We start from the raw sequence: 24,058 nt of genomic DNA, 5'->3' as shown, positions 1-24,058 counted from the left end.
AAGCAATAGAGGAAGAATATACATTGCATTATTTCAATTGTTAATATGAATAATATATTAATAATAATAATTTATATAATATATATATTATGTAGTAATATAATATATATTAATACTTTTTATTATTAGATCACAGTGATATTCTTTTCCCTCTGTAACCAGAAAATCTCTCCACCTCCCCCTTGGGTGACTTACGCACAGAAGGATTGGGGTTGTGTTTGTAGTCTCCCACTTCCCCTAGATAACTTGTGTAAAGCTAAGGTACAATTTAGTACTAAATAATTCCAAGTCAAAGTAGCAAACATGGCAAGCTTAACACAATATGGTTCCACCATGCTCTGTTCTCAGGTGCAATAAAGGTCATTCTATATCTGCAAGGAGCCTAAGGAATAATCAAAACTACAGCAGTTTGCAGGGGTGCTACAGGGTTGAATGGCGCACGCAAATCAGTGGTGCCATTGAGGTATCAGCTCGTTGTTCTTAAACTGGTATTGGTTATTTACTGGGAAGGTTCATTGATCAAAAAGCAGGAGGAACCATCAATGGGATTAATTTTTTGTCAGTAAGTTCCAGCTTTTTATTCTAAATGATGTCCAAAGGAAGCCAAGGGTTCAGCTTTTTAATGGAGTTTCCCCATTTGCTTTGCTGGAGAGCAAGGAAAGAACAAAGTTTTGGATGTTAACCTATTTTTAGGGGTGCACCGATAGAAATTTTTGCACCCGATACTGATAGCCGATATTTAAGAAGGCGTGTTGGCTGATACCAATCCGATTTCCAATATGGCTGCCTCCAGCTGGTAAATTCAGTGTGGTGAAAGGGGAGGGAAGAGGCATGGGTGGAGGGGCAGATCAACGCCTCCCGTGGTGAGGAAGGGAGCAGGGACAGGGGGAGGTACTGCCCAGGCAGTGAGGGGGATGGGGCTGGACTGCAGCTCGTGGGGTGGGGGAGCAGTTCCTGCCACTGCACCCTGGGAGGGCACGGGGCGGGTGGGCTGGATGGGGCTCTTCTCAGCTGGGGCTGGGCTCAGAGCGGGCACCGGCAGTGCTTGGAGAACACTGCATCCACCCCAAATTTCACCGCCGCTCCATTCTCAGTGCCGCCAGCTACCTGGTGCAGCCCCGGCTCAATGCTCCACCTCCACCCACATGCCAGGAAAAGCCAGGGCTGCGCCAGGCAGCTGGCAGTGGTGGTGCTGGGAGTGGAGCGGCAGCAAAATTTGGGGTGGATGCAAGATCCTCCCGGCGCTGCCAGAGCCTGCTCCGAGCCCAGCCCCTGTCGAGAAGAGCCCTGCACAGAGCCAGGGGGGCACATGCCTGCCTGCCCTCCCGGGGTGCAAGCAGCAGTAGGATCCACACCCCCACGTGAGCTGTGGCTCTGGCCCCTCCTGCCCTGCCTGGCTAGCACCTGCCCCTGCCCTTGCCCCTGTCCCCTCCCTCACTGAAGGGGGTATTGTTCTGCACCCCCACCCCTTCCTCCCCCTCCACCACACCGGACTTACCAGCTGGAGGCAGCTCTCCACGCTGCCGGGCTTTGTTCCTCGCTGCCTGAGTCCTGTGCTGCAGCCATGCACAGTGCAAGCATTTATTGGCCAAATTATTGGCGCCATCTGACCGATATCTAATACACCCAGTTTTCTTGATATCAGTACCAAACTGATATTGGACTGATGTATCAGTGCACCTCTACCTATTGTGTCTGGTAAAACACTCATTTACATGTTACGTTCAGTCAGAGGAATAGTGCCTTGTCCCATTAACTGGAGGCTGTACTTAAATTCTCCATCTGTGAGAGCATGCAGATTTGCAGAGTTGGTCACCTCTGTTCTGGTTCTGTCTGAGAAAGGTGGCCCCTTGGTCATAAAGGTTAAGTACAAACAGTCAAACAGCCCAAGGCTGAATCAGTTCAGTATTTGCAGGCTAAGCTGCATAGATTGAACCAATAAGCAAGTGAATAGACATTCACTTTTGATTCCGGAAATGCAGCCATGTGCCTGCAGTGGCCCAGTTTGGGGCAAGGCTAGCCCACCCACCCTGCAAGGGAGGGTTTGCAGGGGAGGTGCAAAGTCTCCAGGGGGACTGTGAGTTAACTTGAATCTGGAGGGGATCTAGGATGGAAGTTCAGTAAATTTAACCTAATTAGTTAAGTCTCATATTACATCCATCCAGGTTTATCTTAAAACAGTTTCAGGTATTTTAAAATAAGTTTATGTGCACTAAGCTTCAGTTGTGTTACAGATTTGAACTGCTTTCTGATCATTTATACTGGTTGATGTGCAATTTCTGCCCCTAGTCAAGCAGCTCAGGTTGATCCTCTGAGCAGAGGGGAGTTCATGCCTAGAACAGTAGGGCTACCAGAAAGCTACTCGTTGGTAAAGTCATCTGAGATTCCTCCTCTGCCTTGCTTCATCCATAGTTTCCATGCTGACGTGCCTCCTTGTTTCTTTAGTATGACTCTTATCTGAGCAGCAGGAGGAGAGACAGAAATCTTCCTGCAGGTCACAAATCGACTTGCAAGTTGGCGCCGTAGATCTAAAGATGCCATATTGCTTTACAACACATCGTCAAAAAAGAGGGAGAACTACTAGAAAATGTAGTTCCCAACCTCAAGGACCCAGTCTGCTGAGAGCAAGAGAGAGCATTGCCTGTTAGGGCCTGTGGTCTGTGAGGGCCAGTTCTGGTTTGGATCCTATTGAAGCTTTACACAATAGGAAGTTCATTTCAGTGTCTTTCTATAGAGAGCTCCATTAATTCCATTTCCTGAGTTCCTTTCCAATGACATGGGTGGGTTTTGGTTGAGCAAAATTTCTTGTGCCTCAAGCTAAAAAAAAAACCCCTAAGAAATTGTGTTCTTCAATCTTGCATTAGGGTGAGCAACCGGTCAACACTGTTCTTTGCACATCAGTGAACACGCAGGCTCCGTAGTAAATTTTGCATAATTCTTTGCTCACACTAATGAAAACCTTTCAATCATCTTCCATTTCTGATGCAAGTGGTAAGTCCATTAGGCTGCTCTGCAAGCTATTATATGTCATGGGGTAGCATATTCAAGAGAACACAGATTTATTCCCATGCAGCAACCAAAAGAATTAAAAATGCAAGCAGCTGAGCTCTACTTTCGAAACAAAGTGAAGAGGAATTAAAGAAGAGGTGGAAAGAGGAAGAGTGAACAGAAGTCAGGAAAGACAGATGTGTTGAATGGCAAACACATTTCTCCAAAGGAATCATTTCCACTGGCCAGCAGCCCAATTAAACCCATAAAATAGAAGTCCAGGAAATCAGATTAACGAGCCAGTCATTAGCAAAAGGAGGAGGGAAAAGACAAACCCAGCTAATTCTGTGTTGAGCATGACTGATGAGTGCAGAGCAAATAATTGGGTGACATCCATCAAAGATGAAATAAAAGGAGGCGTTGGAGGGAAAATGCTGTAATAATCTCTGGGATTTACAATGCTGGCAAGTTTGCTTCTATGAAAAGGAAAAGTTCATCAAAATAAATTAAACTGGGTCTTGCAAAATTCATTCCCTTTCAATGAGCTTGCCAGAAATGCATGGACACTACTGAAGGCTTGATCGTTTTGGGGGCACTGTTGTTAGCATCGGTTTAAATCATGCCAAGATCGGATCCTGACTAAGATTAGCATCCCATTAGCCCCAGGGGACAAGGACTAGGAGCAATGACCTCAAGTTGCAGCAGGGGAAACTGAGGTTGGAGATTAGGAGGAACTTTCTGATTCTGAGGGTGGCCAAGTGTTGGAACAGGTTACCTAGAGAAACTCTGGATTCTCCATCCCTGGGTGTGTTCAAGAGCTGGTTGGGCAGACACTTAGCTGGGATGGTTTAGTCAGGACTGATCCTGCCTTGACCAGGGACCTGGGCTAGATGGCCTTGTGAGGTCCCTTCCAGCCCTACTTTCTGATCATCCTAAATCTTTGTCAGGGTGACAAGCCTGATGTAAGACTTGCAAATACTTCCCCTCCTAGTTCAAGCCCACATTCGTGCTTGGTTACCAGTGACCATAGGAGACATGGTATGTCTATGGTCTATGCTTTCCCCCTGGATGACATTACCCCGAGAATTTCTGATTGTTCCTAAGTATTTTTTAATCCTCACAGCTTCCCTGTGGGGAAAATTAAGTAATCTTACCCCCATGCCAAAGAGAGGTGAAGGGCTTGCTCAAGGTTGACAAGTCAATGAGAAGATCTGGCGACTGAACCCATGAGTTTTGGTAAGTCATCCCTCTGTTACTGGACGCGTCCTTCCCTTGCTTCCTTTGGGCTCCAAAAAGAGCAGTGGGATCTGGGATCTTGGGCCTGACCCACAACTGGGACGAATTGGTTTAGTGAAGGGATTCTAATTTGTACTAATTGAAGATCCAGCCATCAGGATGGAGAGCAGCACGGTGAGAAAGGAAGGGAAGGACACGTCTTACATGGATTAAGCAACTATTAGAAGGGCTGTCTCGATTGGCTCTGTAGAGCCGAAACAGCTCGATCAAACACTTACTACATAAACTGAGATTTAAGTGGCCGCTGGCCCTATTTTCTCCAGCATAAACCTCATGTAGCGGGCTAATGGGAGCACAACAGAGGTGCCGCAGGAAATAACTCTCATGGCCCTTCCATCATCCTCCCATCAGGAGGCGCGAATCTGAGGCGGGGGACTTCCCATGTTGTGAATTTGTTGGGCACAGAGTGGGATTGAAAATAAACCCATGTTACCATCCTGGCTTCTTCTCTGTCCTTGTGTGACCGGGGACAAGTAGTTTCATGCGTCTGTACCTGCCTTTCCTTTTTGTCCTCCATCTCGTCTTTCAGGACTTTAAGCTGTTTGGTGCAGGGGCTCTTTCTTACTATGTTTTTGCTCAGTGCTTTGCATAATATTTGCTCTTTTATCTCTACTTGGGCCTCTAGGTGGTAATCACATTTTAATAGCAATAGCAAAACAATTAAAGGGGAGGGGGAATTCTACTTACAATTCATGCTCTATTTCCACACTTATCCCCTACCTCCCTTTTCAAGCTGTCGGTAGAAAAGCCTCATCCTGCATAGATCAGATATTAAATTCACGTGCATCATGACCAGGAATACGGTGTCCTTTGAATGACAGCTTCTCTAGAGAAGCACGCCACAATCTATAGATAATATCATTGCTGAGAGTATAATTGATGCTGCAGCAGTCGACTCTCTAAGCCCATTCTGAAATATCACTGAAAGATTTAACAAAAAAAAAAAAATTATCTGTGAAGGAATCAAAGTCCTTTCTGTTTGCTTTATTGGAAACTTAAATAGGCAGTAAATGACATTCCATATAATAAAGAAGTGTTTTGTGTATTGTATTATCTCCAAACCTGTGAACTTGCCAAAGCAGCAGAGAATGGAAAAGGCACAGATCTGAGACTTGTTATAGTCAGCCTTGAAACAGTGCCCAGAAGAACCCTCTCTGAAAGACTTGAGAAACAGCCGTGGATTTAAAATTCAATATCTCACAAATGATCGGGGCCAGGAATGAATGTCACATACCATTGGAAAGCAGGGGATCTTGGCTTCCTACCCACGCAGGGCATTTGCACATAGCCTTGACAGGTAGTGAGTATACAGTCCATAAAATCACATCATTCCCATTACTATCAGTTCCCTTCCACCACACTATTTCAAAGGCAATGTGATTTTCAGGGAACCAATACTTTAGCGATGCAAGCTATCCTAGAGGTCAGGTCATAGGATTCAGGTGGCAGAAGCTATACCTTGTGTGAAAAATGTGTACGACGCTGCACTATATTGACTTCTTCTGCTAGTCATCCTGTACAGATTCATGGTTGGCCCAAAGGGTTTACAGCGTAAATAGACAAGAGACACAAAGAGTAGGAGGGAAAGGATACTATCATCTTCTATTTACAGAGAGAGAATTGAGGCACGGGGACATAAGTCTATTGTCTATCTGTCTCAGACAACGTTCTTCATCTTAGTCCAGTGCCTTAATCCTGAACCAGTTTAATTCTCTTTTGTCTGATATGAGTTGTTAAAATCAGGGGAGACATTGGATTCTGCTATAACTTGATGCATGTAATGATACATCAGATCTTCCTGGTCTGGAAGTGAACTGATGGGACCATGCAAATGCTTACAGGGCTGGTAGACTTCTCTGAGCCTCAGTCCTTTGACCAGTGATGTAAAAAGCAATGGTTTCCAACCTGTGGAGTGGGGTGCGCTCCAAGGAGGTTTCACTCTTTCTCTTTTGCATTCCTACAGGTGACTGCTGGTGGAAGAGCTAATTACTATGTATCGTACAAGCGGGAGCCGTTTGCTCAGATTAAATTGCCCAAATATTCGTTACCAAAGGTAAATGCCGCTCTTATCAGCACAGCCCTGAGATGCGCAGCCCCTAACGCAGCATGGGTTGCTCCATGGGATAGAGTTACAGTGGAGCATCTCTCTACTGCCGTTCCTTTGCTAGGGTAACCCAAAAGCACGTGTGCCCCTTCCTTGGAATAGATTCCTTGTTTCTCTGTGATGCTTATGAAGGCAGGAAAGAATTAATGGAAGAAACTTTGCCCTTCCACACACAAGTAATATTGCAGCTGGTTGTAGTGCCAGTTATGGCCAGGAATAACCCACCTGGCTTGCACCTTGCCTGTTTTAAGCATATGTATGTGCAAGGGTCAAAGTGGTGGGAATTCCATGCTTGGTCTGGAGAGGACAATAGCTGACCGCTGTTATTCAGAAAACCCTCAGGCATTTCTCACCTGTGAGTAGCACCGGGCAATGAATCATGGGAGTGTACCTGACTCCCTCAGAGCCTCCCACCCCTCCTCTGCTCCATCCTCAGCAAAAGTGGTGGCATAAAATAAACTGAATGCTCAGACACATAAATCCATTGCACGACTGACTGGTGATGAGTAGGAGCTGTATTGTCTGTCAAAAGGGAGCTGTATGGCCCGAGCTATCTGCAAGCTGACCTTTCTCTCATCTCTGTTGCTGGTTATCTTACAAGCTCTTCATTCCTTTGAGTTTGGACAAAAATCTTTACTGCAGCACTTGGCGGGACAGTCCAGCAGGTTGGGAGATTTTTGCAAGATTTTTGCTTGCTTTATCCTTAAGCTGAAGAAACACCTGCCTGTCTTTAGCAATGATGAAGGATTTTCACTTTGGTCTCCACATATCACAGCTGAGTTAAACCACCCTGAAATTCATGTCTGATCCAACTACATTGTGATACCTGTGAATGCCACCGAGGTGCAAGCATTCCCTTGGCTTTTCTTCACTGGATAGGGACATAGATGTTGTATAAACTCTCACCCCATTAAAACTTCTTCATCCATTTATTCTGCAGAAGTGCTGTCTCAACAGCTGCTTTATAGATTGGCACCAGAAGATGCCCTTTTTTAAATATGACAGGTGATATGAAAGAATAACTGCATGGCTATCGATCGGCTTCATTGGCTGAAGTTACGGTGGATTGTTGGCCTCTGTGTAAGGGCAGGGTTGGCTGGCTGGGTCCTGGACTGTTATGTTACATAAAGCTGGGGCTGCTGTAGTCATTTAAAAATGGAAACTGGTTTTAAGCAAGTTGTCATAGTGAAATCTCATTAGCCATGTAAAGCATCCTGTTTCAAGCTGCCCTCGGTCACCAGTACACTCAGCCTTTGCAATAGTAACTGTCCTGTCAACTGTAGATTAATGAACCCTACCAGAGACAGATGTGTGTTATACCCATGCGAGGGCTAATTCAGCATCTCCACTACAGCTGGTCAAATAGACTGAGATGCTGGAGTGATTATTCCTCCAACTTTTAGTCCTTAGTCTTCAAGGAATTAAAGAAGTTGGGTAAGAACCCAGCTCAGATCACGTTCCTACGAGGTGAATGGCAAATCTTCATTGCCTTCAGCAGAGCAGGTTTAGACCCAACAAGATCAGAGGCTGATTAAGTTTCTTTCCTCGCGTCACTCTGACAGGGTGAATTAGGCCTGAATTAGGCAACATCCCCATGCAGTTCACCCAAATGACACACGTAGCATAGCCCTGAAGACCGTTGCATTCTGGTCTGGAAGCAGGTGTTAGGTTGTGGTTTCTCCAAGGTATTCTCTCCAAGCTCAACTTGATGATGAACAAGCTGAGATTTTAACTCACCCCAGACTCTGATAACTATCGCGGTAGTCTGTCCCTCCTTTCTGGACATCCTTTAAAGACAACGTGTCTATCAACAAAGGAAAAGTCAGTGCATGAGATAGTTCAGAAACTCCTCAGTGCAGAAGGAGAACAAGGAATTAAGGCTTCTTGGGATCTCTGGGAATTAGCTTTCTGAAGATTTAACATAGACACTTTAGGGCCTTCATTAATCAACACTCAGTCACTGCTGACTGGCGTTGAGTGGCTCAGCAAGGATGGCAAGGGTTAAATCGACTTATACCGTTATCGGCCAGCTCTGGGGATTTGGAAATGAGTCCCCTCCAAGAGAATATGAAGAAGTAGTGGTGGTATCTGCAGAACTTCTTGGTAGTCATATAAGAGAAAGAGGTTCAGGTTGAGCCATGAAGCCTTTCACATCCTGGACACCCGTTGCAACCTAGCTGTGGCTGATGGGTGGCCTTTGGAGGCCCATGTAGAGTGAACTAGTGGAGTCCAAGCCAGCTCTCAATGGACGAGTGTCTCAGACTCTAAAAATGACATCTCCATTGGCACAGTGCCACCCTTCCTGGCAGCCTTGAGAGAGAGGCTCGTTGTCGACTTGATTCCATCCCTACCATCCCTAGCAGTGGTTTTCCCGCTCCCGTTGGCTCACCAGTGCACATGCCACTCCACCGTTGCTTTTGCTGTACCTTCGCTAGTGAACAAAGAGAAGACTTCAGACTCCAGGGCTGTGAATCTTCTAGCAGTGGTAAAACTGACTTGAAGATTATAAATAAAGAATGAAGCCAGATGAAACTCCTTGAAGCTACCATAAATGTAGAAAACCCTTCACCCACCCTGTGGCCATTAAAAAGGGAAAAAAAAACCCGAGAAAAGTCATGATGGAGGTAATTTATTGGCTTGGTGTAACAGAAAATTGTTTAACACCTCCTATAATTCATGCTCCTTCACAATTCTTCCATAAGTCACAATAATTACTATGTGTCCCAAAGGGCAAAGAAATATAGAGATCCACCGTAATAGGCCTTTTGTCTTACTTTAACAGGACATGCATATCATCAGCACAGATGAGAATCAGGTGTTTGCAGCCGTTCAAGAGTGGAACCAGAACGATACCTACAACCTTTACATCTCCGACATCCGGGGGGTCTACTTCACCTTGGCTTTGGAGAACGTGAAGAGCAGCCGAGGGTTGGAAGGGAATATCATCATTGACCTTTACGAGGTATGTAGTCAAGGTCAGTCTGTGATACCTCCCCCTAAGAACAGCAACTGGCCTCTATGGCAGAGAAGTGTAAACCTCTTAGTGTCCTGCCAGACCCACGAATGATTTAGGGAACACCCCAAAACCCCATGCATATTATGCCCCCAAAAAGCTCTATTCCACACGCACCAAAATGGCACTGGTCCCTGAATGGGGGAAGTCATCCTCTTAGGATCTCAGTTTGGATGAGTGAATGATGATGACATGGACACAGTGCATGAAGGGATACATGTAGGGAAGGGTATTTTGGGAACAGGTTGCTTTCAAGTAGATGACAAGCCAGTCTATTAAAATCTCCGCTCCCAATAATGACCCTGACCACAGATAGAGTCCATGTCCTTTTGCATGCTGTTGTTTTGAGATGCTCCATCACCCTCCATATTCATTGGTGTCGGTGCAGAGTGGCCATAAAAGGAAAGCAGTTCAAAATGGTAACATCTGCCATGCACTTTGCTTTAGTTTAAGCAGCGACACAAGGGGAAGATCTACAAAGAGTCAGAGCCTCCATACCGGGCAGTTGGTGGGAACCTCTAGAGAGAAAAAAAATCTTATCCTAAAGAAACATTTCTTATCCTTCTTGCGGGATCGCTGTATCTCTAGAGCAGGCCTGGGGTGGGCCATTCGTCTCATAAATACAAGAACATGTGACTCGCTCCACGTGACCTTGCCCAAACACCCAAGCTTGCCCAGCTGATGCTCAACAAAGGCTGGTTTCCAAAACCTCTCTGAAGGCCCAGGTAGATTAAATCAGATCTTGCTGCCCTCAGAAAGCCTCAAGTAGCTTACCTGCATGAGGCTGTGGACAAAAATGAAAGCCATAGCCAGTGGTTGTGGACTGTAAGAGCAGGCTGAATTGGGGTCTGTGTTGAATGAAGGGATGTTGTGCATGTGAGTGAATCTATGCTCAAGTTACCTCCACCCCTGGGTCTTCTCGTGTGACTCTTGGTCTCCATCACTGGGAAAAACCAGTTTTTCTGTTCTGTTTTGTTCTGCCCATTTCCTTTCACGTTGCTGTCTCCATGCATTTCTTTTCTCATGCTGCTTTCAAGGCTGAGACCGGCCCTCTTGTTTCAATTTGCCAAGTCTTCACCTCTCATGTTTGTGTCTTTCCTAAAAACCCTGTTTCTTCTACGATGCCCATTTTGTTCTTGACAATTATGTTAGAAAAACACCCAAACCCACAGGGTCTCAAAGGGCACAGGAGCTTGTTTTCCTGCAGACTAGAGCTGCACAAATAATTGATTTTTTGGTTCAGTGGCCAAGCCAAAAAAAATTAAAAACCTTCTTTGCGTCAATTTTTCTGACACACAAACTGGAACAAAAATGTTTGGGGTCAGATCCATACGTTACTTGAACTGAAATGAAAACTTTCATTTCTGACTGTCTTTTTACCCTTGTTAGAAATAAAATTTAGCTCAACTTCAAAAATGAAATGCGTTCTTGGGGGAAAAGAACCCCCTCCCCCCAAATGTTTCATTTTGAAAACATCAGGAAGAAACATTTTGGCTTCCTTTTATTTCTTTTGAACATTATGGAGGCCAAATTATTCACTGCTTTCCACCTGGAATTTAAAATGGTTTTGATCAACCCCAATCTCTATTTTTGGGGGGCAAATAAGTTATTCTCACAGCCTGACTACAGGGATGCTCACTGGGGCATTTTTCCCCCCAATGCCATTCACAAAGTATGGATCATGTCCCCTTCTAGTCATATCTACATAACCCTGTGACAACAATAACAGTTGTTTTGGTGGTAAGGTGTCTTTGGAAAGGGCTCCCAAGTATTTTTATCTTACTTTACTGCAGTTACTGTGTAAGTGCTTTGAGGCGGCAACTGGTCCAGAAGTCCCAGTTTGGGAACATAATGCCTTTACTTCTATTCTACTCTATTGTATTCTGTTCTATTCAGATTCTTCTTCCAAGCCCATCACCACGGTCTGAGCATCTTCCGGTAATCTCAGCTGTCCCAACATCTGGATTTCTCAGTGCATTCTGGTTTCCATGGGCTCATCTTTCTTAGATGTGAACAGCTGCAGAGCAGAGAGCATCTGTTCATCGCCTGTTCACCAGAGCACTCCAGGGGATGACAAGGTCCAATGGTCATAAACTCCTCCAAGACCATTTTAGGGTGGACGTAAGGAAAAACTTCTTTACTGTCCAAGCCCCCAAGACCTGGAACAGACTCCCACCAGAAGTGGTGCAAGCACCTACTCTGGACACTTTTAAGAAACATTTGGATGCTTACCTCACTGGGATCCTTTGGCCCCAGCTGGCAAAGGGGGCTGGACCTGCTGATCTTACAAGGTCCCTTCCAGCCTTAATGTCTAGGAAATCTATGAAATCTTTTAATTTTTTGTTATTAATTCTGAGTGCTCTCTTGGCAATTAAACACAGGCATAATAGTAACTGCCTAAGAAGTAAGTAATCTCTGATAACTAAGTTTGCTGATGGATGGGGGAGCAAATACATGCGGACAAAAACAGAAGCCGGGATTATCAATCTCACTTTCAACCTGATGCTGATTTAAGGACACGATCAGGAAGTTTATCAAGATCATGAAAATTGTCAGTAATTGTAGGTGTCATGGCTATCGGCAATGTATATATTTGTTGCTTCCCGCTTGATTATGGATTTAAATAGAGATTTCAGGATTTGCAATCACAATTTTACAAGTGGAAACCAAGCTATGTGGCATGGTTTTTATTTCCACCTGTCTGGATTTGTATTTCCATGATGAGTCTGTGCCTTGAAACTGCGTAGCCTGAGTCAGGATAGAATAGGGCAGATCTGGATCTGATCAGAAAAGGTCATTGTCAATCCGTGCTTGAAGGCAGCGCTCATCGTTCTTCCGGAGAGGCATCTTAGACAGGTGGGTTACCTTGCACAGTGAGCTGGGCCCATAAATCTGCTCATCCTTGACCCTCTGGAGAAGCGGGTGGCATTTGTGCTCCGGGATGTTATTGTTCAAAGAAGAGTATTGGGTTACTTTGGTCATTTAAAGCAGGAAGAAAGTCTTGACAAACAGTGCATGAATCAAAATGAAGGACAATTACCAGATTTCTTTTCTTTCCTCTCCTTAACTATATTGGCCTGCTTCTGGAAGAAGACATTTTTCTGTTTTGTAATTAGGTAGCTAGTGCCTACGTGCAGCATTACCCATTTCTATGTGGAGTCGGGACTTGTCAGCTGTGTATCATACACTCTGCAACAGTAGTACTCAATTCCTTGGGCCCGATGGGCTGGATGAGTGGCACAGGGCCAATCTGTGGGCCAGATCCGGGACATATCACTGGTTCGCAGGACCAATGCAGCATGCAGAACCATGTCATTTTTGCTTGAGGGATTAAAATGTTTTAAACAGGGATTCTTCCATAAATCTGCACAGCGAAGCTTGCGATTTTGGAACGGGAGGATATGACTTCTCATGCAGCTACTGCCATAAAGTTATGGCAAGTAGATAGCAACTCACTTAATTGCTTCATGCCTCACTACTTTGGTTGTATAATATGGACCAAACTTACCTCCACAACTGCAAGGAGAAATTTTAGTAGAACCCCATCCCATCAGTACATGCCATTCTGCCAACATTGAAATACTCCTGAAAACCAGGTTGATTTTGATGGAATTTTGTTTTGGAAGAAAACCAAGGAAACAGAGTTTTTAAAAAAATGTCCAAATGTCCTGTTTCAACATTGTCAGGGTGGCATTTTTCAATTTTTCATTTGGAAACAACTTTGAATCTTTTTGCTTGCATTACAGAGGATAGCTTCTTTTAAAAAAAGGAGCTGAGATATTGCTATTTCATCCAGATAAAACCCTTTGTGTGACCTGAAACAAACCAACAAAACACGTTCAGAGATTTCCTCCATGGGGCATTTTGAATTGGGCGGGTTTTATTCTGATTCAGAATAAAATCAAGTTTCAAAGTCTGAAAATCCTTCATAAAAATAGAGCTCCACACAGTTCTGCTCGACAGGTTTGTAAAATGGATGGAAGAAGCACAAGGTATTATTGAATAGCAGGACCAGTGTCTGTTAAACTCTGCAGGCAGCACCTGGAAGAGAGTGCCATCCCTTTGCAGGGTCAGCTGGTGTAGTCTTTGGCACAAGTCCAGAGCAAGGCTCAAAAATCATGCCTTTGGAGCCATGACCATTTTACCACCACTTTACTACAGCAATAGATCTTACTTCTAACTGTCTAACCAGGATCATCATCCTGGACACCACGCAATGAAACTGCTCACAAACTATTTGTTGAAGCCCTGGTTCAGGAAACACCTAAGGGTACATTTACCTTTGAGCCTTAGGCCTTCAGTAGGATTCAGGCACTTTAATGCATACTTGAGCCCTTTTTGAAGAAGGACACCTTCCTGAACTGAAGCCAGGCAGTGACAGCTCCATGAGTGCAACAGAGGCCAAAAAAAGACTCTTAAATTACTGTGATCAAACACAGGGAAAAAAACCCACATTCTAAGTTCAACTTTTGGAAGAATTCCTGAGAGAGGAGATGAAGGGGTCTCTTCACTGATTTTTAGGCCGTATTTTTGTAGGGCATTTTGTTTTTATCCCCCCTGTAGATTTGCAAAACTGATTCCAATCTTTAGTGCCATAATTTTGGATGCCTCTCTCTCATGTTATAAAATTGCATTGGGATAATTTTCCTGTAAGAGATATTGCTCTATTTCTGTGTTTCATAGAGAGGCATATTATAAAGCACTCAGTAATCAGACTGCAGTGTCAATTATGTTGCTGTGATGCATCAGGATGCCTGGTGCTTTAATGTTTGCAGAGATTTTTTTTGTAGATCAGCCTCTGACATGGTCCTCTTTCCAGCTTACAGGGCATGTCTACATATGCATTTACTGCACAGTAAATTGAGTGCTCAGTAAGTGGATTTAGACTGGCACTTACATGTGCAGGCATTAAAGCACAGTAATGCTGTGTGCCAACTGACTTGGGAGTAAAGTTAGTCCACACACACAATGTTACTGTGCAGTAACATGTCTACATGTGCATTACTGCACAGTAACTAATTGGGCCCAAGTCAGCATAAGTCACCATAGTTCTTGAGAGCTAAACTACCAGACACAATATAGCTCTCCAGAATCCTCTCTGCATTCAAAATGCTTGCAAAATGCTTGTGGTTGCATCAGGGTTGATTGTGTAGTTCGGCTTATAGGTTAGCCAGTGGATTAGTGTAGGTTGGTTTGGATCCTACCTCCGGTAGGGGGTCAGACTCGATGACATTTGAAGGTCCTTTCCAATCCTACTTTTCTAGGAGCCTGTGATTCCCAGTGTCCCAACCCAATGAGTATGCCTCTGGAGAAACGCAATAGAAATAGGCACCATGCTAGGGGTGTGTTATCTTCTCTAATCTACCCACTTCTCACGGAGTAAGCCTGCAATGGTACTACAGCAAAGAACCTGTACTGGCCTGGTAGGCAGCTCCTAGATTTGCCTGTCGTATAAGTAATGCAATTATGTTTTTCCCTATGTTTATCATAGTTTGAGCTGACTTTTTTTTTTTTTTTTTTTTGTGGAGAATTGCTCCAAAGAGTCCCAACCTGAGTTTTCTTCTGGCCTGTTTGGCCGATGTGGTTTTTCATCTCTCTCCATTTTTCCTAGGTAGCAGGGATCAAAGGTGTATTCCTGGCGAACAAGAAGATAGAGGACCAAATAAAGACTTTCATCACCTACAACAAGGGCAGAGACTGGCGGTTGGTGCAGGCTCCAGACACTGATCTCCGAGGGGACCCAGTGCAGTGCCAGATGGTCAGTGGCAGGACTTTTCCAAAGTGCAATGGATAAGACCCTACAAGGGCTTCATCCCTGAGCCCCCAGCAAGGCAAAACACTTGCTGGAGTCAATGGAAATCCTGCCAGTGTATTGGCTTGAAGTCCTTCCCCCTTTTGACTCCTTTGCTTTAAGCTACTGAAGCTGGTTTGTATTTTCATACATGTTAAAACTGCAGCGGGGCTGTTCTGATCAGATCGCTTGACCTCTTGAGCAATACACGCCAGAGCATTTCAGTTAGAAAGCTTGGGCATCCAGGAGGGAACTGCAAGAGATCGAACTCTGAATGAGAACATGTTTAAATGTGCTTTCTTGTTATTCATCACAGTGGTTCCTCCAGTCCTTAGGTGCCTGCATGCTGTTTCTTGTGAGACTGTTCATACCCCATTATTTACTACTGTCAGTGCTCGTGGAGTCCAGAGAGGGACATCCTTGGAAGGATGTCAGCATTGCTCACCAGCACTGAGGACTAAGCCAGGAGCTCACTTTTCGTCTCATCTTTGTTTTTACATATTAATAATTCTGTTTTACCTTCTCTTCCCATCTGCAGCCCTTCTGTTCCTTGCACCTGCATTTGCAAGTCTCAGAGAATCCATATACTTCAGGAAGTATTTCCAGCAAGGAAACTGCTCCAGGGCTATTGGTAGCTACAGGTAAGGACTTTGTTTGTATTTCTGTGCTGTTCAGCCTTGGCTTACCAAGATGCAGGGGTTAGCTGCTAAACAGTGGTTACATCAAGCTATTCGGTGGTTGTGGATGCTAAAGGGGGTTGTTTGTGTTGGGGAATGGATTAACGGTGAAAGGACAGGCAAGGTTGAGAGGCTCTATATACATGCATTTTTTCACACAGCTGGATGTTTTTAGTTGGGTATCATCCTACCCCATCTGGAGCCCTGCATATAGTTTCAGGAACCACCCTTCAAGGAAGATTTACACAACTTGGAAAGGGCGCAGTGCAGAGCAGCAGAAATGATTAGAGAGCGAGAAAACATGGCTTATGTCGAGAGGTTGCAAGAACTGAGATTATTTAGCATGGAGTAGAGAAGCCTGAGTGGGGTTTGGATGAGTCTTCAGATACCCCAAGAGTGATTATAAGGAGGATGGTGATAGACTATTTTCTGTGTCCACTAGGGACAAGTAGTAATGGTCCTAAATTAAGTTGGCTATTAGGAAGAAGTTTCTCACTCTGAAGGTGGTGAGCAGGGTTCTTTGGGTAGATGCAATATCTTTTATTAATAAATAGTTGGGAAAAAGTTCTTCTTTGCAAGCTTTCGGGCACAAACACCCTTCTTCAGGCATTGGGAGACTCTGCTGTTGCTCTGAGATCTCCCAAGTAGAAAAGGTATTGGAATAGACTGCCCCGAGGCTGTGAAACCTCCATCCTTAGGCATTTTAAAGAACAGCTTAGACACACTGAGATAGTTTAGACAGGATCAATCATGACTTAAGCAGGGGATGGAACTAGACAATCTCCCCCTAGCTCTCCAGGTCCCTCCCAGCTCTATTCTTCTATATCTCTGTGCAGTATGAGACATATATGTGCATATCCCACCGTGGCGTGTATATCCTTGTGTGAAATTGTAAATACACCCATCACACTGGTGTTAACCCATTGGCTTTAGAAGAATTAATTTAATTTACACCTGTGAGATGGAGAAGAGACACCAGGCCACATGCTGGGCCCGGTTTTCAGCTGGTGCGTACAACTTACATGACCTAAGCTTCAGGCACAGTGTAGCTATGGGCATGGACAGATCTGTAGTCTGGTTTCCAGAGGTTTTCTATAAATGACACTAGACTCAGGAATGGACAGATGTGCAGCTAATCTGGGGTAACTTGCACAGTCCCACGCCTTGCCACGAGGTGTGGTAATGTCCTGTTTGCCTTAAGGAAATGGCTGCGGAAATAAAAATGAAACTGGTGTCGTTTCCACTGCTTGATACTTTCAGAAGTAACTCTCCTGTAGGTTGGCCAAAGGGTTTATTTGGGGTTTTTTTCTGCCATGTGTCTGCTAGTTTCTTACACTAATGAAATGCAAGTTACACCTGTATGAACACTTGTGAAGTTAGGTATTTTCAGTGTCCTCCTCGTCTCTGCATAGAGTTCATAAACCGCTCTGCCCCTTGGTACTGGAGAGCACTTCAACAACAGGGCCATTGCTGTGGTGTTGTTCTGTGAAGCCATGTTTTGGCAGATCACAGCACTTTAATGACAGGCTGTTGTAATTCTGAATGCCAGCGATGGCTGACCCATGGTAATTAATCTGACAACCATCTCAGCCCCTTTTTGTTTTCCCTTGCTTGCTCACAGTAGGCAGCTTAATCAGGATGGACATAACAACCCAACCCTACTCAAAGCTTCCACAATGCTTAGCTCTGTGGGAGCTGTTTAGGGGTAACAAAGTGCTTTCTGAATGGCTTTCGATGTGGATGGCTTGCAAATGTAATAGGCAAGCTGCTAGGCTGTTTCACAGAGATGCTAGCATGGTAGCGTGATCCCCGGAGCAGACCCCTCACTCCTGGTGTCCCACATGTACTCACCTGTGTGGTCTTGTGGACTGCGATGGGACTACATAGATGAGCGAATAAAAGTGGGCAGCACCTGGATTATGCTATTATGCAATACGCTGTCTTCTTGGTCATTCAAACCCTCAACTTTCTGACAGATAACTTTTGTTTTAGTAACTTGGAATGGTTGGTATATTGTAACCATCTGTTCTCTTTCCACCTCTGCTGTATTTCATATTTTAAGTTTGGGATGGCTTTGCATTATGCCTCCGGTGCTAGCATGCATCATCCCTACAAGATGCTGTGGTTTCGCTTCTCCTGACAAATTCAGCCATCCGGGTGGTTTTTCCATGGGTACTTTCCAAAGGGGTTTGGATAACTGGAGCTGTCCTGTAGCTTAAACGTGTCTTAAGTTAACTCTAGTCCTTTTAGGCTATTACCCACCAGTTTTGTGCTCTTCATGTTAGTTGCAGCTTGACGTTTTCCCATTTTAGTGTGGGGTTGGTATGAATTTCCACTGAGATGTGGCAGTATGCAGAGCTCTGTTTTGCTGCTGGTGTTTTTATTCTGACCTCTGTGCGTGAAGTGGAGAAGGGATATGAATGAGTAAATGCAGTATTGGAAAAATATGAGTTCTTTGGGACTGGCTGAGCACAGGTACGTGTTTCCTTGAGAGGATATGGGATCCTCTCCATTGGAAGTTAAGTTTGGGATTGACAAACATGAGTCTGGGTTGGTTTAGAGAGGGATGGGTCTGCATTGAGCAGGCAGTTGGACTAGATGACATCTCCAGAGGGTCCTTTCAGTTCTGTGATTTTATTGTACTTGTACACTAGCTTAAATGCAGGTGGCACGGTCCTTTTATTTAGGTTCTGTTCAGTCAGCATGATTAACGGCTGGATTTGATGTTGATATACATACCCTACAGACAAATGCAGATGTTTGGTTTAAATCCATTTCTTCCAGTCATGTCCATTCCTAAGCCCAGGGTATTGTCTGCATGGAGCGTGTCCCTAACTCTGCTTAGCCTACAGCCTTGTGATTAAGGCACTTTGGCAGGAAGCGGAAGATGCAAGTGAGAGGGGTCTAGAACCTAGGTCTTTTATTTCCTAAGTAGGTGCCCTACTCACTAGGCTCTTGGGCTAAAGGGTAGAGCGTTCCTCCTTGATATTAGATGTAGTTATTCTGCAGTTAACGTTTCAGTGAATAATGCAAAATTACACACCATCCAGAATGGGATAGATGTTAGTAGCCAGAGCAGATCCTTTCTACGTGTGCTGTTTAAGTGCTACCTGTTCACATATAACTGAAAGGGGATTGGGATTTGGGCTGCACTGTTAATGGCCCAACTTTTAGCCAGGAAAGTACCATCCAATTTCCAACTCGATGATCCAGGTCAAACAGATCTGGGTTGAACACCCAGGCTCCACTGTGCTTGTCCAAGCTGACCTTCACTGCTGACAGACCACCTGTTGCTAGAGAGAGCATATGCAAAATCAGTGATCACAGTCACTTTTATTTTGAATTACTGCATTTTTTTAAAGGAAGAACATAAGGTGCCAGAGGCCATAAGACAATGCGAGCATTTTTACACACACTGTGGGACATGGCGCTGGGCGCTTCAATTAGCAAGCCATGCAAATTAAAAGCACCCACTTGTCATGTGTATCAGAGTCCCCATGCGTCCCCATGCTGAAAAAATGGCGATGGGGCACTTTGAACTAAAGCTCATTGAACATGTTTTATTTCAAAGCGCCCTGCTGCTATTTTTTCAGCGTGGAGACGTGCCGGGACGCTGATACACATGACGCGGCAGGCTGCCAGAGCGCATCAGTTTCCATGCTCCAGCAGACTCGATTAATCGAGTCTGTTCCAATGAGCTGGGTTTCTAGCGTGTCGGAGCCGGTTCTGCACACGTGTCTCAGAGCCCTGAGATTTTGGGCAATGGTCTGGAGTGCTAGACAATAAGATCCTTTTCCATCTGTCATTGCTTCGGGAAAAAACTTCCCTCTTACAATAATTAACCTTTAAAAGGTTTATTTGTTATTTCTCTGTTGTTGCCTTGTGCAAAAAAAGTGGCTAATCTGGTGGGGATTGATGTATCTGTTTCTGTTAACCAGTGTCAACCACTGGTCTTGCAGTAGCCCATCAGTGCAGACAAATGTTTCATCACAATCTTACTCTCAGGGACACTGTCTGGAAATGCACCACCCCTCCACTACCTTCACTACTAGGATACTGGCAGGAGGTCCAGTCTAGATCTAAGTTAATGGGAAACAGCATCTTGTTCCACTCCTGGATGGACCAAATTCTGTACAGGTCATTATGGGGGCCTTTCAGTTAAGTTTAGTGTGGGTTGTGAATCAAATGAGACTGCGGGGCAGGGGGGAGATGGTATTAGTGAAATAGCTGCAGAAAGGAAACCAACTGGAAGCAGTAGAAATACAGTGCCAGCATTCACATACTCTCCCATACTGTTGCTGCCAGCCACAAAATCCTCACTGGACAGCTGGCTTCCAAATGTTGAAGTTTAGGTATGAAAATACACATAACCAACTTCATCCTCTGTGACATTTCCCATGAACACAGCATTTGGAAATCATGCATGATGCCAGAAACCAAATTCTAATTCTTCAGGGTAAAAAAGAATATCTCCTGAAGGACAGGTCATCCCACAACTGTTTTTTGGAGGGTTCTTGGTAGTTTCTTTGATAGCAGATGACACTGGCTGTGGTTGACTATGACAGGACACTGGACCAGATGGACCAAAGTTCTGCAGAAGTTTGACGTTAGCACGGATTGCAAAGCCTTTCTTGTATCACCTCGCAATTTTGCTCTCGAGGTTTTATTTTTGGAAACAGGAGTGTCACAACAACTTGCCTTGCCGTATTCTGTGATGCTGATGGGAACGTGTCAAGATACATCTGGGCTCTAATTCCTCATTTTCCCATATTAAATGTCAGGAGCTCAATTAACATTTTCATTAGTGTGTTTTTATTGTGCTTCTGTTGAAGTTACAGATGTGTAGGAGTGAATCTTCTCTTTTTGCTATTTTTTAAGAAAAAATATTAGCTCTTTTTTCATAATGCAGGGAAAATAAACCCTACTTTAAAAAATAATCTTAGCATTAGGGGTTGGGAACTGGATGGCTCAGTGTATAAGACTTCTGCTGTGCTGCTTTATGACTGAAGAACATAATGGGTATGTCTACACATGGTCATTTAATGTGGGTTAGCCCAATTTAAGCTACATTAGGGGCGTGTGTGTACATGTACGCACCCTTAACTCAGCTTAAAAAATAGCAATTTTAGACTGTTAGCCTAAATTTGATACCTGCCCAAACCAAGTATCAAATTTAAGTGGGATTAGTTAATGTGGATTAACACATGTGTAGATGCATTACTCCACATTAGTGCGGGAAATTTAGTTCTAGCGCTGTCCAGCCACTAGGGGGCTGGCCAGACCCCAGGGTTTCAAATGCTGGGAGCTGGCTCTGGCTTCAGCCTTGGCTGCCAAGTGCTGGCAGCTATGTGTCTGGAGGCTGGAGCTCCCCCCGGTGGCCAGAGGGGCACACGCAAGTCTGAAGCAATCTGGGACTAAAGTTTGTCCCAAATCCCACCACGTGTAGACACCTGCCAAAACCCACTTGCTCCGCATTAGTTTAATGCACATTACATTTAAGCTTGCTGAAATTCATGTGTAGGCACACTCACTGGGTCACACCATAGGTTCATCTTGCCCAGTATCCTGTGTCATGCATGGGCAGAGAGAGGATCCTGAAAAGGAGAGTGAATAGGGTCTGACCAGGATTTTCCCCTGTTCTTCTCCCACTTACAGCCCTAAAATTTAAGGTTCAAGAAGTGCTAATTCAGAGGCTGTACCACTAACTCCCATGCTCAATAGCTACTGATGCACCTTTCCTCCAAGAATTTGACCAGTCCTTTTCTGAATCAGTTAAATTGTCAGCCCCCACAACATCTCGTGGCAATGAGTCCCACGCTTTATGCGCTGTGTGAAAAAGAACTGTCAGTTGTTAGTTTTTAGTTCAGACCCAGTTATTGCATTGGTGGTAGCTATTTGGAAGCTTGTTTGTAGCACGTATGACAGAGGCTGGTGCCACCATCTGCTTCCAAGGGGATGACTGTCCCCCCCACGAAACTCCCAGTTGTCATAGATAAGAAAATCCCATTTCTGTTTGGGCTTTTTTTGAGATCTTTTTGCTCTGAAACATTGCTCCACCTAAGCTGTGGGATGGTAGAACAGGAGATGTTAGACACTTTTAGCCCAAGCTGAAATTGTTAGTCTCTAGGACTGTCAATTAGGCCATTTCTAACAGCACTGAATTAATATAATTACAATTGTAGACAGGTAAAACCAGTTCATTATTTGCTAACATAAAAATGTGACCAGTTCCTCCTCAGCAAGAGCAACCAGCAAGGCTTTGACACTTCTTCCTGCCTGGCTCAGAAAGTATTAACCAAAAGTGTCAATAAACCCCTTCCCTCCCCCAACACCCTCAAGGTGAAGTGGGATAAATACACTGCAGTCCAAGAAATAAAACCTACAGCTCATTAATTAGCATTTGCAGTCTAGTGGGGCATTGTTCATTATTCATGATGTAGGAAAGGAATACCTATCACAGCAAAATGTGAGTGTGCACATGTGTGTGTGATATAAATGAAAGAAATGGTTAAAGCTGAAGTGGTTTTGCTATGCTGGTATTGCTATAAAACCATGTAGATGCAACCGTTACAGCCGAACAGCGCATGCAGTTAATATCAGTATCCTTTGACATCAATACAGCTGTTATACTGGTTTCTTTATTCTGAACTCTGTTATATTGACTACCAGCTCATTTACTCCTGGCTAATATTCTGCAAATGAGCTACACCCACAAGAAGTTCATACCAGAAACCATCAGACTTTTTACAAGAGGATACTTGTAATTTGAAACACTGTTTTTTTGAGGTTTCACCATAAGTCATCAGTTTAGCCAGAAGTTGATTCTTTTTGCTAGTCCATGCACCATGAGTTCCCTGTGAGGCCATGCTGAGTGGTTTATAAATGGTCCGTAGATTGTGCTGCCCCCTGGGCCCTTTTTTCATGTAAAGTTTGGGGGCTCGGTGGCCCAGATGTAATTCTGAGGGTTGACACAATGCTCCACTAGTCCAAAAAGTGTAGGGACCACAGTGCTAGAGCTGCAGGGTCTGAGTTTAGGCTAGCAGTTGCATTCAGGATTAGAGACTCCTGCAGTGAAATCCCCATCTCATTTAAAATCAGTAAGATTTTGTCTCTGCCTTCACCCTTGATTTCACACCTGCTCAGGTTAATTGAAGACAGGATGGGTAAGTAGCTGGGATCACATTAACTTGACTTAACCATTTTTCTTTAATTCTCTTAAATTTCCCATTTTGAAACATTGTAAATGTTGGGACAGTGCAGACATTCCTCCCACAAACTCATCAGTTGGTGTGTCCAGGTTTTCATGAAAAAAACCCCAAGTGCAGTTGAATAGACCACAGATCCAGGCCCCAAATCAGCATATAGTGTGTATGCAGTTTTCTGAGCACGCGAGTCCCAATTCAGATAACTCCAGCTGTTGGTCATTCCCCCCGGTGTCCACACATTCTCAGCGCCTCTCACTATGAAAGCAAACCGCAGATGTGATGCTTTTCAGACTTTAGAATTATTTACTTTATTTTACTTTAGACTCCTTTATTTTACTTTTAATTAAATTAAATGTCTTTTTTTTTTTTACCTAATTTTTACTTTTTCATATTTGACTTTATTTTACTTTAGAATACTTTAGAACTGTTTACCATGTTGATCTTTGCAGCATTTTCATATCTTTAACCTCTCAGCCTGGCCCTTATTGATTTCCTATGACCCTGGAAATAAGGTAGTAAAGATCATTGGTCAAACCTGTTACCCCTGATTTTCTGAAAACACGATTCCCTTCCATCCACCCAAGAACTTACCAAATCCACTTGCGTTTCAGGGAACATCGGCTCCGAACTGTCATATGCTGATATCGGCATGTTTGTCTCTTCTGATGGAGGGAACTCATGGAGACAGGTACAGTCATGTATAGGGGAGGGAAACGGTGCCTTTTGCAAATCCTATCTTCCATTCCTTGGGCCTCAATTGGCTAATAACGTTCACTCTGTACCTGACTCATTTCCAGATCTTTGAGGAAGAATACAATGTATGGTATCTTGACTGGGGCGGGGCACTCGTGGCCATGAAGCACACTTCAATGCCCATCCGGCACTTGTGGTAAGCCTATTTCCCTGGCTTTGAGACCATTCTCTGGTGGGTGCTAACTTTGCATTGTCTAATACTTAAGTACTATTTTACTTTCTTCAGTAACC

General features: G+C 44.3%; 1 protein-coding gene across 2 annotated transcripts in view; it reads left to right on the top strand.

The window, feature by feature from the left end:
- Positions 1–24,058, top strand: part of SORCS3 (sortilin related VPS10 domain containing receptor 3) — a 419,433-nt gene that overhangs the window by 321,281 nt on the left and 74,094 nt on the right. For both annotated transcript variants that reach the window (XM_059730194.1, XM_059730195.1), the window contains exons 8-13: positions 6,248–6,337; positions 9,171–9,350; positions 15,013–15,159; positions 15,731–15,833; positions 23,686–23,762; positions 23,872–23,963. In XM_059730194.1, coding sequence (XP_059586177.1) covers positions 6,248–6,337; positions 9,171–9,350; positions 15,013–15,159; positions 15,731–15,833; positions 23,686–23,762; positions 23,872–23,963 — 689 coding nt within the window. The remainder of the gene's footprint in view (positions 1–6,247; positions 6,338–9,170; positions 9,351–15,012; positions 15,160–15,730; positions 15,834–23,685; positions 23,763–23,871; positions 23,964–24,058) is intronic.

Source organism: Alligator mississippiensis, chromosome 6 (genome assembly GCF_030867095.1).
Source record: "Alligator mississippiensis isolate rAllMis1 chromosome 6, rAllMis1, whole genome shotgun sequence".
In the NCBI taxonomy this organism is placed as follows: Eukaryota; Metazoa; Chordata; order Crocodylia; family Alligatoridae; genus Alligator; species Alligator mississippiensis.
This window is presented reverse-complemented; position numbering and strand designations above follow the sequence as displayed.